Source organism: Pelodiscus sinensis, chromosome 25 (genome assembly GCF_052426305.1).
Source record: "Pelodiscus sinensis isolate ZL-2025 chromosome 25, ASM5242630v1, whole genome shotgun sequence".
NCBI lineage: Eukaryota > Metazoa > Chordata > Testudines > Trionychidae > Pelodiscus > Pelodiscus sinensis.
The window spans coordinates 20,368,015-20,382,932 of NC_143076.1; the positions used below are offsets into that span (position 1 = coordinate 20,368,015).

General features: G+C 55.7%; 1 protein-coding gene across 2 annotated transcripts in view; it reads right to left on the reverse strand.

The window, feature by feature from the left end:
* DSCAML1 (DS cell adhesion molecule like 1) overlaps positions 1 to 14,918 on the reverse strand; it is a 258,686-nt gene that overhangs the window by 48,056 nt on the left and 195,712 nt on the right. For both annotated transcript variants that reach the window (XM_075909312.2, XM_075909311.2), the window contains exons 15-17: positions 11,681 to 11,848; positions 10,661 to 10,731; positions 5,761 to 6,001 (exon numbers count right to left, since the gene is read on the reverse strand). In XM_075909312.2, the coding sequence (XP_075765427.1) occupies positions 5,761 to 6,001; positions 10,661 to 10,731; positions 11,681 to 11,848 (480 nt within the window). The remainder of the gene's footprint in view (positions 1 to 5,760; positions 6,002 to 10,660; positions 10,732 to 11,680; positions 11,849 to 14,918) is intronic.

Sequence of the window (14,918 nt, forward strand, 5' to 3'; positions counted from 1 at the left end):
CCCACCAGAGAGGGCTCCATTCTGCAGCAAAGCTTGGACTGAAAGTGACGTTAGCAGCAGCCAAATGGGGGTTAGAAGATGCAAACCAGACGCAGTGGCAGGCAGGGCTGCTCCAGGGTGGGTGTAAATAGGGTAACAGTGTCCATCTACACTGCAGCTGGGGAGGGGTGATTCCCCGGGAGGTAAACAGATTTGCAGCAGCTCAGCTAGAGCTAGTGTGTGCGAAATAGCAGAGCGGGCTAGCCACCAGAGCTCGGGCTCAGGGCTTGGGCAGGTTTGAACTCAGGTGGCTCGTCCAAGCTACCATCCGTGCCGCACAAAGCCATGCTGCCAGTTGCAGTCCGCTAGGTGGGATCTGTCTGCCAGTCCTGAGAACGCCGCCGCCCAGCTGCGGTGTAGGCATCCCCACGAGCACCCACCAGACTTGACAGGAAGCCCAAGGAAAGGACGAGTTTGCAGCACAGCAGAAAGCAGCCAAGGGGTTTTGTAGACGGAGCAGACCTGCTGCTGCCATCGGGAGCTCACTGACATACAGCGGCTGGCAGCATAGCCTAGGCCCAGCTCACGCAAGCTAAGGTGGACTAACCTACAGCACCGGGTTTCAACCCTAGGGCTGGGTTTGGCCACGAATGGGGTGGGGGTTGGGTGGAGGGAGGCAGGACAGTGGGCTTGGCGTGGGGCAGAACCAGCCTGGGCACTTCTACAGGCTGGCTGCTTAACACAGGTGCTTCCCCTAAGCAAGCAGCCAGATTCCAGACCCCTTCCTCCCCCCAGCCCAGGGCGCGCCCCGCCGGGGTGTGTGGAGAGCACAGGCGGCAGGCATTAGAGGGGTCACCCTACGGGGCACCATTCACTGAGCCCTTTTCAGGGACTCACAGCAAGCAGCCCCGTGGAGTCATGGGTGTGCAGCATCGCCACCCAGGGAGCTGGCACTGAGCTGCATCAACCTGTGGAACTCCTTGCCAGAGGAGGCTGTGAAGGCTAGGACTATAACAGAGTTTAAAGAGAAGCTAGATAATTTCATGGAGGTTAGGTCCATAAAAGGCTATTAGCCAGGGGATAAAATGGTGTCCTTGGCCTCTGTTTGTCAGAGGCTGGAGAGGGATGGCAGGAGACAAATCGCTTGATCATTGTCTTCGGTCCACCCCCTCTGGGGCACCTGGTGCTGGCCACTGTGGGCAGACAGGCTACTGGGCTAGAAGGACCTTTGGTCTGACCCAGTACGGCCGTTCTTATGCGTCCTGCTCTGGGCGCCACCCTTCCACCTCCAGGTCACACTGCGGAGCCACTCGGCAGGGCTGAGGGAGGCCCGGCTCCGTGGTCAGTCTGACCAGCCCCCCGAATCCTCTGCTTTGGAGGCGCCTAGCTGCAGAAGGGGCCTGGCGTTGGGCAAACAGCAGGCCGAGGTACCAGCGCTTTGTCCATGCTGCTTAGTATTAATCACCCCATTAATGCCCCGCCCACACCACTCCATTGGCATCTCCGCCCCTCTGCTCTCACGGAGTCCTGCCCCGTGAGCTCCAGCTCTTCCCGGGATCGTCAGCAGGGCCGGCCTTCCCGTGAGGAGAAGTGAGGCAGCCACCTCAGGTGCCAGATGGGGGGAGGGACACCACTAGGACCCAGAGTGCAGAACATGGTGTCTGCTGCTGGTGCCGATGGAGTCTCTCTGCGCTGGATGCAGAGCTGGGGGAGGCTGGGCTGGAGGAAGGAGGCACCAGAGACACAGGCAGGCAGGAGAAAAGGGGGCATGGGGGCGTCTTTTGAGCTCCCCGCCTCAGGTGCCGAAACGTGGTGGCCCTGCTTGTCAGGCAGACTTGCACAGCATCCCCGGGCACAGGCTGAAGCAGCTGTCTGGGCCTGACCCAGGGGACTCTCAGCCCTCCCCTCCCCTCCCCAGGGCTGTCCTGCAGGGCGGCGTTTGACCCACCTGCACAAAGGGGCCCCGAGCTGCAGGACCAGTAGGGTGCCCAAGGTCAGCACGGTGCGAGGGGCACCCCAGAAACGTGCTGCCCTGCGACGGCAACTGGCTGCCTCTCGCAGACCCGACCCAGCACGGCCGGGCGGAGCTCCAGCGCGGCTCCACGCCCAAGGAGAGCCCGCACTCCGGGGAGCCGCAAGAGTGCGTATCCCACACTTACAGCCATGGGAAAAGCAGGAGAGCTTGCTGGATGCAAGGTAATTAGATCCCTCTGCCCCATAAGAGGTAACTCTAATTTTTATGAGCATTTACATGATAATACATCATCCTAACGATCCTCTTTGAAAATGATTATTGTTTCATATTACTTAGGTGTAAAAATATAAGCACCATGTAATTAGGGACTGAGTGCAATAAACTAATACAGGGAGTCCGTTTGAACAAAATGAAGGCAATATAATTATGGAAAAGACACTATTGCTAAAACAGGGGCCCTTGAATACCCCAGGAGGAGTGCTAATCGAGCCAGGAAATGATCATGCTTTGACAGGCTAATGAGAGCCTTAATTAAGTATGAAAAACTGCTGAGCAAATGCAGAGTGAAACTTTTTTTTTGTTTTTAAAATGACTCCGAGGCCAACAGCAATCTCTCCCCAATGGAAACATCGAAGGCATTTTGTAAAAACAGCCCTGCAAGGAGCAGGTAGAGCAGCTGCCAGGGCTCACAGGCTGGGCCCCCTCCAGCTGCTACCTGCAGCTTTCAGGGCACGCTCAGCCACTCAAAGAGGCCAGAAGCTGAGAAGGTGCATGGCAGGGCAGCCCCAAATACCCACTCCGGCTTAGCACTCACGTAGCACCTTTCAGCCGGGGACCCGAAGCACCCAACACCGTAGGGCCAGACCTGCCAGTCCCACTGTACCAACAGCAGCTCCGATGCAGAGAGGTCATGCCCCATGCTCCAGGTCACGCAGCAAGCCACCAACAAAGGCAGGCAAAGAACCCCACCTCCCCACCGCGGGCTCTGGGGCGCCCCCCGCCCTGGTTGCATGATGGAATTTCGGACGCTCGCCTCTCGTCTGGGCAGAGGGAGCGCGCGTCTCACAGCAAGAACACGGGTGTCTGCACCAGGGCTCTATTCCCCCTCTGCCAGCAGCCAATTACCCGTGATCCCGGACAAGCCAGTCAACCTCGAGCCATAGCTCAGCCAATAGGCTAAATGGGCCCAACACCTACCCACCTCATACAGCTGCCAGGAAGCGTAATTAACTCCTCTCCCTCCCCCCAAATGCTCTGAGCTCTTCAAAGGACGAGCGCCGCCCGAGGCGCAGGGCAAGTGGTTGCATCCCCTTCCCCGGTGAGCTCCCTGCCTGGGCTGGGAGGTGCCGGATGGGGCAATGCTCTGCACGTGGTTTCATGCACCACCGGCTGGCAAGACTGCCTGCTTCCCCGCTTCTCTTTTAAATAGACCCTTCTTCTGTTGAACCTCCCCGCATCCACGCACACTCAGCCATGCGGGGGGTAGGGTGGGGCGGTTAGCACAATACGAATGGTGCCGTCAGCACGGACAGGATAGGCAGCCTTGAGATTCCAAACACAAGAGGAAATAAAACGCCAGCCTGATGGGCAGACTCGGAGCATAGCGCCCCCGACAGTGCTGGGGAGTGGGGGCCCCGGATACCCAGTCGCCTCGGACACACGAGCTGGAAGTGAGGATCAATCATAATAAAGGAGCCGATTCTTTTCCTTCAGGGCCAGTCCCCGGCGTGCACATGGCTGATGTCACAGCATTCAGCCTTAGACACCTGGCTGTTCAGGTTGTCCAGGCCCCCAGGTTTGCTCAGTGGAACATTCCTCCAGTTCAGCTGGCGTCTGATCTGTGGCAGCCATTTGCACATGACGACATTCGGGTAACCCCACCGGGCGCTGCCCCTACCCTCCAGGGCCGCCGCGCACTCTGCGGAGAGTAGCACAGCCATTAGCAGGCGGGTAACATCCGCCCCTCCCACGCACCACAGGGTACAGGTCCCATGCCCCCAGGCAGGCTCTCATTCTGGGCTCCTAGCGATGGACACGCAACGCCTGTCTTGAGGCGCTGAACACTCCCCACATCATCTGCAGTCGACGGGAGCCGTGGGCGCGCAGTGCCCCGACAATCCGGCCTTTCGTGGAGCCCCAATCAGAGCCTCCTTTGCAAAACCTGACCCAGATCTGAGGCCCTCAAAATGTGGGTCCATCCGCCCAGTGAAACACAGCTCTCCTGGGCCCGCGGCTGAGAGGATTTACCTAAGGTCACGCAGAAACCAGGAGTTCTGGCCCCGCTGAGGCAGCCAGACCCCCCCATCTCCTCAGGGAGGGGAGATGGGGAAAGTGACGAGTGTTCTTGGCCAGGGACCAGCGCTCGTTAGAGGGCACGGCCAGACACGACCGCCTGCATCCACTCCTGGGCAGCCGCCGAGATGGTTCTTGGGGTGGGTCATTCGCTACGTCCCTGCTGCTCTCGGCTCTCTCTGCTGCTGGACACATGGCTGATCTAGGAGCAGGCAGCAGGCCCCTTGCACGAGTGCCATGGAGGCTGGGTTTGAGTTACTGGCTCGAATTCCCTGCCCCATCCCCCCGTGCAGGGAGTTGGAAATATTTCAGAGTGCGGGGGCTCTGCAATAAATGGCCTCGTAATACCACATTCCGGAGAGCCCTCATCCTGCAGGAGCCGTTCTCGGATGATCAGGGATGTGCAAATCCACCCCGACATCCCTTTGGTTGGGCTAAAGATCCTGCAGAATTTGGATCCCTGTGCACCGATTCAAGTCGCCTCGTTCTTGGGAAATGTGAGGGGGTTCACTCACCACCGTAGCACCCCCGGCCGTCTGTCCCCGGAATTAGCACCTCCTGCTGGCAGGGTGCCTTCCCTCAGGTGGTGTTTCCCCTCTTCCCTCCAGGCCACGTCGTTCTCTTCAGGACACTGCCCTCCGGCAGTGCCCACGTCAGTCTCTGAGCCCCCCTTCCGGGGGTGGTTGTTTCTTCAGGCCCTGCAATCTGGGGGTTTGCTTGGCCCGAGCGCCCCTAGCCCTGCCCTGCCTTGCCTTGCCTTGCCCTGCCCTGCCCTGCCGTGCCTTGCTTCCCCAGCCCTGCTCTAGCTCCAAGGAGCCACCGCCTCCTCCTCCCCCAGCAGCCAGGCTCTCACTGCTCTCCCCCAGGAGCAGCCGCCCATCATCTTATATGGTTCCCAGCTGGGCCCCAATCAGCTAACATGGCCTCAGCTGGGGCCAAACTCCCAGACCCTGCTTGGGGCCAGGGTTTGCTCTTAAAGGGCCAGTGCAGGGCGAACTCCCTGTCACAGGAAACAGTGTAGGTAAAGAATTCAAACCCCCGGGATATAATCCGAGCCAGCCTCCTGGCCCATCAGGCAGGGGACAGATCCCAGACGCGCTGCCCCCCACCAGAAAGGGGCAGAGCCCGGAAGTACTTTCTGTGCTGGCCCCAGAGGCGAAGTGGGCAGAGGGGTCAGACACGCCGCGCAGGAGAGCACCGAGGCGTTACTCCCAAAGGGGGAAGGGCTGACAGATGGAGACAGAACGAGAGGCAGAGACACTGCTGCCCCCCTGCCACACGCACTCTCGGGTCCTGCCACTACTGGATCATCCGCCACGGGTGGCCGGCTCCGTGGGCGGGGCAGACCGACCAGCATTGCCAACTGTGCTGGAAAGCAGGGTGAAATCGTGGCAAGTCCCCCATGCTGACAAGGCCAGAATTGTGGCTGCTGCTGCCATAGATTAGCTGGCCTGTACCAGAGACCGGGAGAACCCGCACCCTTGTCTGTACGCCCAGGTGCCTGGCGAGCTTACCGTCCTCAAGCGTGGTGGCATTGATCTCGCTGGAGGAGGGCCCTGTGCCCGCCCGGTTGAATGCCTGCACCACCACTCCATACTGTGCAAACTTCTTCAGGTTGTCCAAGGTGTAGACCTCACTGTCCCCCGTGGCCTTCATCTCCACAATGCTGTACTGCCCGTTGCTGCCGGGGCTGTTTTCCCGGTAGCCGATCTGGTAGCCGCGGATCACCCCGTTCTGGAGTTCCTTCTTTGGGGCCTGCAGACACGGGGATACACATCGAGCAGCGTCACAGGGCGGGCGGCATCCACCCTCACCCCGCGCTGCCCAGGACAACTGCGGCCCTTAGTGACCCGAGGCCATGTGCCCATGCGCACTGAGCGTAAGGCCAGGGGCTCTAACCCCAGCGTTCCCGTCAGCCCCGGCAAATACTTAACGTGCTTCAGTCACCGCTGGGGCTGATCCAATCGACCCCAGCGCCCAAGGGGGAGGCTGTGAGACTGTCCCAGCATTCGCAGGGCTCTTTGGAAACAGCAACTGCTGTCTAAGTGCCTGGTGTTTCATTAGTGGTCTACAAAGCCCTTTGCAGCCCACTTCTCCTGACCAGCCAGGGCAGCACTGCCACTGGTCCCTCAGGTCCACACGGACGGAGATGAAGGCCGTTGGTGGGGATGAGCCTGCAAACGTAGTGAGATCTCTCACACTGCAAACTTAGTGCCAGAGGACACTGCTCCTTTGGGACAGCAGGTGGCTTCTCCTATGGGCTCGAAGGTTTTTCTCCTCGGCCCTGTCCATTGGTTTCCCGTCTCACCGGATCTTTGTTGGTTGGTTTTTTTAATATTCCTGCGTTTTAGCTTCTATCAGGCAGAGCTCAGAGCCGATAATTAAATTGTAACAAAACCAGAGCCCTTCAGAGCCAGGCAGAGGGAGCGAGAACTGGATGTTGATTGGCTAATGAGGAAGAACCGCTTTAGAACAGCTGTTTGGGACAATGGCTCAAGTAGGATGGTCTGATTGGGGAGAAAAGGGGCCAACAGCCTTAAAAATGCACGAACTGGGTTTAAATCAATGTTAACAATATTCCTCTGAAGCATTAAGAAATCAATAGGGCTGATTGCAAATTTAGGTTATAAAGCCAGAGCAATCCATCTCGCTGAAACACTCTTAAAACCAAGTGACTTATCTTCCAAGTGAATCTTATTTTTCATTAATCTGTTTTTGAATGCTGAAGGGGAGGGGAGGAATAGAAGATGGAGCCCTAAATGTATTGACTTGCTGGTTCATTCTGAAGTCCTAACTTTATAATCAATTTTATTTTTCATTATGTGGCTTCTGAAAAATAAATCTGATTCTAAATGTTATTGATTGTTGCGCAACCATTTTGTAGCTAAGTGTCTTGATTTTTACATATTTATCCTCTCTCCCCTCCACCCTGCATGGACACCTGTAAGAAAATAAACAACTCCCAACACACGATAAAGAAGCAGCGTGTGACAGAGCTGAGATTCACAACTGGCCCATTTTGTCTAGTGAATTTCACTTGGACCTGGGCAATCTGGTGAAAGGCGACAATCTGAGACATTCTGGGTGAAGGCAGCAGGGCTGCTGTTTAGGACTTTGATCCCGGGGGGAGAGCTGACCAGCACCCGATAACTGAGGGTCTGTCTACACTACAAAGTTAATTCGAACTAACAGACATTAGTTTGAATTAACTTTGATAGGTGCTACACAGGCAAACCGCTAGTTCGAACTTAATTGGAACTAGCGGAGCGCTTAATTCGAACTAGGAAAACCTCATTCTATGAGGACTAACGCCTAGTTCGAATTAACTAGTTCGAATTAAGGGCTGTGTAGCCACTTAATTGGAACTAGTGGGAGGCTAGCCCTCCCCAGCTTGCCCTGGTGGCCACTCTGGGCACCACCAGGGAAACTCTTCTGCCCCCCTCCCGGCCCCGGAGCCCTTAAAGGGGCACGGTCTGACTACGGTGCCCGTGCCAGGTGCAAGCCTGCCAGCACCCAGCCAGCAGACCCTGCACCTGGCACGGCACAAACCAGCCACCCGCTGTCTGTGACGGCGCGTTGGGGTCCCCCGCCTTCTGCACCCCCGAAATGGCATGAACAGACTCCACCAGCCAGTAGAACAGAGGAAGTTTATTGCCTCTCCAGAATACAGCACAGCACAGATGTCATCAGGTTACAGGGCAGGCCTAAGATGCCTCAGCCCCCCTTGATATGGGGGGGGGGGGTCCGGCTTCTAAACCCCCCAGCCTGTTGCTGAGGCTGCTTCCTCCATGCTCCCAGACAGAAAACTAACTAACTCTCCTCCAGCCCTGCCCCCCAGCCAGGGCAGCATCCACCTTCCTTTGTTCCTCTCCCTGGGGGGTAGCTGGTCGGACAGGTTGAGAGACCCTCTTTGCATAGTGTCTCACTCCCTGTCCTTCTGGGCTGTGGTACCGGTAGCAGCCAGTGGGCTTACCACAGAACCAGCATAGAAAGCCGCCCAATACCCCCCACTACATCACACTGCCACCCAGCCCTCCGCCTCTTCCCGGGACCAGGCTGGCGGCTCCCGGGAGCCTGCCCGGGTCTGCAAGAGGTGGGCGGCCGCCTGGTCTAGTGCGGACATTGTGGACCTCATCCACGACTTCCGCACTAGGCACAGGAAAGTGGCCGGCTAGGGCAGGAGAGCTGCCAGCCTGGCCACCCAGGAGCAGGTTTGCATGAAAATCAAGGTGGTCCACTGAGCCCCCTGAGCCCTGAGCTTACAATGGCCGTACTGGGTCAGACCAAAGGTCCATCTAGCCCAGTAGCCTGTCTGCCGACAGTGGCCAACGCTAGGGACCCTGGAGGGGATGGACCGAAACAATGACCAAGCCATTTGTCTTGTGCCATCCATCTCCAGCCTTCCACAAACAGAGGCCAGGGACACCATTTCTACCCCCTGGCTAATAGCACTCCATGGACCCAACCTCCATGACTTGATCTCACTTCTCTTTAAACTCTGTTCTAGTTCTAGCCTTCACAGCCTCCTGCAGCAAGGAGTTCCACAGGTTGACTATTTGCTTTGTGAAGAAGAAATTTTTGAACATTCATTTCATTTGGTGTCCTCTAGTCCTTCTATTATGGGAACTAATAAAGAACTTTTCTTTATGCACCCTCTCCACACCACTTGTGTTTTTATAGACCTCTATCATATCCCCCCTCAGTCTCCTCTTTTGTAAGCTAAGAAGTCCCAGTCTCTTTAGCCTCTCCATATGGGACCTGTTCCAAACCCCTGATCATTTTAGTTGCCCTCCCCTCTCCCACCCTCTCTCTTCCCCTCTCCCACCTCCTTTTCCCAGTCTCCCCGAGTGTTGTTCAATAAAGAGAGTTTCTATTTTTGAACACACGTGTCCTTTAATTTGTACATCAGGAAGGGGGACTAGGGTGGGGAAGTGGAAGGGGGTGAGGGAGGAATGGGGTACGAGCCCCCAGTGGGGAGGACTGGGGTGGCTCTGCGGGCTCCTCGGGGTGGAAGCTCTCCTGCAGCCCCCCGATTGACCCCCCCGGATGGCAGCCTGAGGCAAGTGCAGCCATGCTGATAGCCGAGTGCTGTGATGTGCCCAGTGTGGGTACTCAAGGCACTCCAAGCCAGGACTGCTTCGCAAGCGGGGAACCCCTGAGAACTGTCTGTCCGGGGTGGGGGTCGGGTCCCTTTAAGCACAGCCCTCGGCTAGCCTGAGACAGCAGCGCCACACTCTAAGTCCTACTCTGATGCCCTGCCGGCACTGCTTCCGGCCATCCTTAACCTCGGTTCAGGGTCCACTCAATGTGGACATGCTAGTTCGAATTAGCAAAATGCTAATTCGAACTAGTTTTTATGTCTAGATGCACTAATTCAAATTAGGTTAGTTCGAATTAACTAATTCGAATTAAGTTAGTTCGAATTAGTGCTGTAGTGTAGACATACCCCCAGGGGTTAACTCAGGTACCTAGCAAAGGTGTCAGCCAGGGGGCCGGGAGAGCCAATTGAGACAGAGGCTTGGAATTTGAATTGGATATAGATTCCTTGCCGGTTTTCTTTGTGTGGGAGAGTTAGCATCAGGGGTTGAGAGACACAAAATGATTTAACCCGGGCAAGACTACCCCTCCTGCCAAGAAATTCAGAGAAGGGGAGCGGACTGAACAAAGAGAAAATTAGACGTGACTACCAGGGAAATACAAGTCCAATTGTGCTCAGGGTCATTTTTCTTTATTTTGTGGTTTGGTTTGAACTACTCTGTGATTCTCTGCCTCCCCTCTGCCCTCACCATCTAAGCATTGTGCCGTGATGTGTCTCTGTTTTCATTTGTTTTCCTCAGTTGCTCTGTAACATCTAGGAACCGAGTCTGCCTTATCAACTTGATCTTTTTTTTGTAATACAAATCACTTCTTTTCAGGTGAGGGTTTGGTTCCTGTGTCCTGGCAGGTTTGCCTGTGGGTGTCTGCAGGCCTCTGAGTGAGGGGTCGGCTACCTGAGACGGCAGCTTGCTTTTCTCTTTTCTTTTTTCAAGCTCTTTTGGGGCAAAAGAGCTTGGGGTACCCTGGGGGTGATTCCAAGTGTTCACCCCCTCTGTTTTTAGGGGATCAAAGCACTTGATGGTGGCAGCGAAATCCCCAGTATCTGGGTGTTAGGATTCTGGGGGGAAGTTGTACCCAGAGCCTGTGGAGGCGAGGTTTCGAAGCTCTCTTGTGGGCTCCCACCCTCTGCATTCGCAGTGCCAGAGTGGGGAACAGCCTTCACTTTCTAGAGGGGGAGCGGGCACAAAGAAACAAAGTGACGTGCCCAAGCACCAGCCGCTGTCATGTGCTATCGGGCCTGCCTCTGTACACCACTGCCATTGGGGTATCGCCATGCCAAGCAAACTCCACACGCAGCAACCCCCCCAAACAACGTACCTTCCATGTGACCTGGATGCTCTGCGAGGTCATTGGCTGCAAGGTGACATCCATCGGGGGCCCGTCTGGAGCTGAGGGGAAACAGAGACAAGTTTACAAAGTCCCTTGGAGTGAAACTCACTTTAAAGGAACAGCTCTGCAGTGGGGCAAACTTCACAGCAGGGGAAAACCAACAAAGGGCTAGAGAAAAGTAAATGCCCTTGGGTGCTACCATGTACGTCCCGCCCCCCTTCCCTACTACTGAAATAAAGTGTGCTGGAAAGAAAAGCCTTTCCCCCTTCCCAGCTCCGCGCTCTCATTTCCCACCGAGGAACGCAGCACTGCTGAGCGCACGAGGCCCCTCAGGGGAGAGGACAATGCACAGAGCACGCACTGTCCCCATCTCAGTGCCGGAGAACGTTATCCAAAATGCTGGCTGCTTTGCTTCCCTGATACACGTTCGGCTGGGCCCACGTGCGGGTCCTAGCCAGCGAGGAAATCAACCCCCTAGGAGTGTCTGAGGAGGTTCCGCACAAGGGTCCCCACCACACACAGGGAAATGAGCCCAGGTGAAACACACGCACAGAAAAACGGCTCCGCTCTAACAGCACAGCTTTCATGCTCTGCTCAGAAACCCCTCTAGAGCCAGGTCAGGAGAAGGGGCAGCCCCCTTCAGCCCCCTTATTGCGGAACCGCTTGCTCAGGACCACGGAAAGCTCCCTGCTCCTCACTGCCAATAGGAAGACTGTGTCCAGACCAAGGCCAGCTCCATGGGGGCAGAGCCCACACCTTGCCTGCTAATTGCTTCAGCGAAAGCCAGAGGGGAACAGTGACACAGGTCCTGCAATGATCCACTCCGGCCGCTCGCAACCTCTCCCCCGCACATGGCCTGACTTTCCCTCCCAGCACCGCAGGCTCTCTTCTGCGTCCCTCCCGGTCCTTCCCTCCTGCCAGAGTCAGCGCATGGAGTGGCGGGGAGGCCCGTGGAGCCGGAGAACGGCAGGCTGGCGGGAGGCGTGCACCCGGCAGAGGGAAATGCACCTGCTTCCTCTGTGCTGATGGTGAGCTCCTTGCTTGGCTCGCTGCGCCCGATCTTGTTGAAGGAGTACATGCGGATGCTGTAGACAGAGGCCGGGTGCAGGTCCACTATGTTCGCCTGGTTAATGGTGGGAGAGATGTTGCGGGTAGATTGCTTGAAATCCCAGGAATCTGGGGGAAAACAAATCCAGTGAAAGAGGACAAAAGTTCCCAGAAAGTGTCCTGGAGCGAATGGCTCTGCAGAGGCTCTGTCAGCCCCGCAGGCTAGGCTGCCTGATCGCTTTGGCTGACTCCCAGTACCCCAGAACTTGTGTCTGCCCTTCTCCCCCCCGCCACATCTTCCTGTCTCCTGCCTCCCTTCCCACTGAGCCGCACACGTGCCAAGGGCTCTGCACCAGGGCATCTCTGTGCCACCCAGGCAGGGCAGGGCGCCTGGAACCGCTGGGAGTGGCCGGGGCGCTGATGCTGGAGATGGAGCCGTGCTTGATAGCACCAGGACAGGTGTTAACCTGCGGGTGAGATGGCTCTGGCTCACAGACGGTGCCAGTCACTTACCCAGGCCCCTCTTTTAGGGCCGTTTCACCAAGGCCCTGAGCCCTTCCCTCCCCACTGGCCTGCAGGGGAGCGGAGACACTTCAGTGATCCAGGAATTGCTCCGTGTCCTGCAAGATCAAGCTCTAAATGACTAAAATTATCCTAACGTGGAGGTGGAGTGTAGGGGGCTCTGTGTATGGCCTGGGTTTAATTCATGTGGAAGCAAAATTCACACAGAGCCAGACACACACACACAGCCAGACTCACACAAACACACATACACACACACACACTCAGAGCCAGACTCACACAAACACACATACACAGCCAGACTCACACAAACACACACACACACACACACAGCCAGACACACCCACACCCACACTCAGAGCCAGACACACACACACACTCACTCAGAGCCAGACACACACCCACACACACACACACAGAGCCAGACACACACACACAACGCCACACACACACTTGTAATGAGGTGAGCACAAATTGAGATTTCTGTTCTATATCAGATTGTTCAGAAAATCATCTGTCGCTTATCTCCTGCAGAGACAGCGGGAGAACGAGGTGCTCTGGTGCAGGAAAGAGGCAGGATGGCAGATTCCCCAAAGACGACACCCGAAACACCCTCAGGAGGTCAGGGATCTGCATCTCCCGACCAAAGTCCATAGAGAAGTTGGATTCATGTTTAACAGAAATGATAAATCTGATGGGAAGGGTTTCCTGACGGTCCCTGGCCACAAGCCCCTTTTGCGAGAGGAGTCTTGCAGTTTGACAGCCCTGTTGCTGCAGGGAACCAAAGGGGCTAGTTTCGCTGGCCAGCCACGAGCGTGAAGTGCAAACGCCAAGATAAAACTCAGTGCGGAAATGGGGCTCAGATGTTTATGGTTCCGCCAGTTTGACACGGTGAACGGTAAAGTGGGGCCGGAAAACATACTCCCAATATCATCGACACGCCACAAAGCAGAAACACTTGCACAGGTCTGCAGTACTGTGTGCACGGGTCTGTTTGCTGAGCTCTGGTGGGGCCAAGGGCCTTACAACGATCCCGCTTTTCCCTGCTGCCCCAGAGGTGTGCGCGGAAACCAGGCCTGAACAGCCCTTCCCCTGCAGAGACTCCAGAACAGAAGCCACTGGGGAGAGGGCCGTGGCGAGGGTGAGGGTTACACTGGGCTACAAACACTGTTTCACAAGGCTGCTGTGCCTGCAGCTTCAGGTTGGGGATCACCACAGACGTGCCAGGCAGCGGCACCAACACGACCTGGGGATTGACAGAACCCGTCCTGGTTTCTCCCGGCGGCCTGCCCACTATGGGGCATTGACCCAGGCTGGATCGCAGCCAAGGGGCAGCATGGGAGCTCTGGCATAGGGCTTTTCCCAGCCGTGCTTGCCAGGCAACGGGCCCCGCAGGGGAGTTTCCGGTTGATTGCACCCGTGTGCTGCTAGGTGCTGGGACGTCTCTGAAAAGCCCCATTTCAGCCAGCGGGGACAGCCGGGCTGGGGACGATTATTTCATGGTGACTTTATGGCCTTTGTTGAGCTGGCCCACGTTTGAGGTGGCATGTTCTCCCCCCTTGCCTTTGTGCCATGCCCGGTATGGCTGTTTGCACATTTTGCCTCCTTTAACACTCCCTTTCAAATGCTCCCGCCTCACTAATTAACACTTCTCCTTGGTGCATAATTGGCTGGATAACCGTAGTCAGAGAGTTGTTGTTAATGGTGCTAAATCCTGCTGGAAAGGGATAACAAGTGGAGTTCCTCAAGGGTCTGTTTTGGGACCCGTACTGTTCAATATCTTCATCAATGATGTAGATATTGGGATAGAGAGTACGCTTATTAAGTTTGCAGATGATACCAAACTGGGTGGGGTGGCAACTTCTTTGGAGGATAGGGACATAATTCAAAATGACCTTAGCAAGTTAGAGAAATGGTCAGAGGTAAACAGGATGAGGTTTAATAAAGAGAAATGCAAAGTGCTCCACTTAGGAAGGAACAATCAGTTCCATACATACAAGATGGGAAGCGACTGTCTAGGAAGGAGCATGGCGGAAAGGGATCTAGGGGTCATAGTGGACCACAAGTTGAATATGAGTCAGCAGTGTGATGCTGTTGCAAAAGAAGCAAATATGATTCTAGGTTGTATCAACAGGTGTGTTGTAAGCAAAACTCGTGAAGTCGTTCTGCCGCTCTACTCTGCACTAGTTAGGCCTCAGCTGGAGTACTGTGTCCAGTTCTGGGCGCCACATTTCAAGAAAGATGTGGAGAAATTGGAAAGGGTCCAGAGAAGAGCGACAAGAATGATTAAAGGTCTAGAGAACATGACCTATGAAGCCAGGCTTCATGAACTGGGCTTGTTTAGTTTGGAAAAAAGAAGATTAAGGGGGGACATGATAGCGGTTTTCAAATATCTAAAAGGGTGTCACAAGGAGGAAGGAGAAAATTTGTTCCTCTTGGTTTCTGAGGACAGGACAAGGAGTAATGGGCTTAAAGTGCAGCAGGGGAGGTTTAGATTGGACATTAGGAAAAAATTCCTAACTGTCAGGGTGGTCAAATATTGGAATAAATTGCCAAGGGAGGTGGTGGAATCTCCCTCTCTGGAGATATTTAAGAACAGGTTAGATAGACATCTGTCAGGGATGGTGTTGACGGAGCTTGGTCCTGCCTTGAGGGCGGGGGGCTGGACTCGATGACC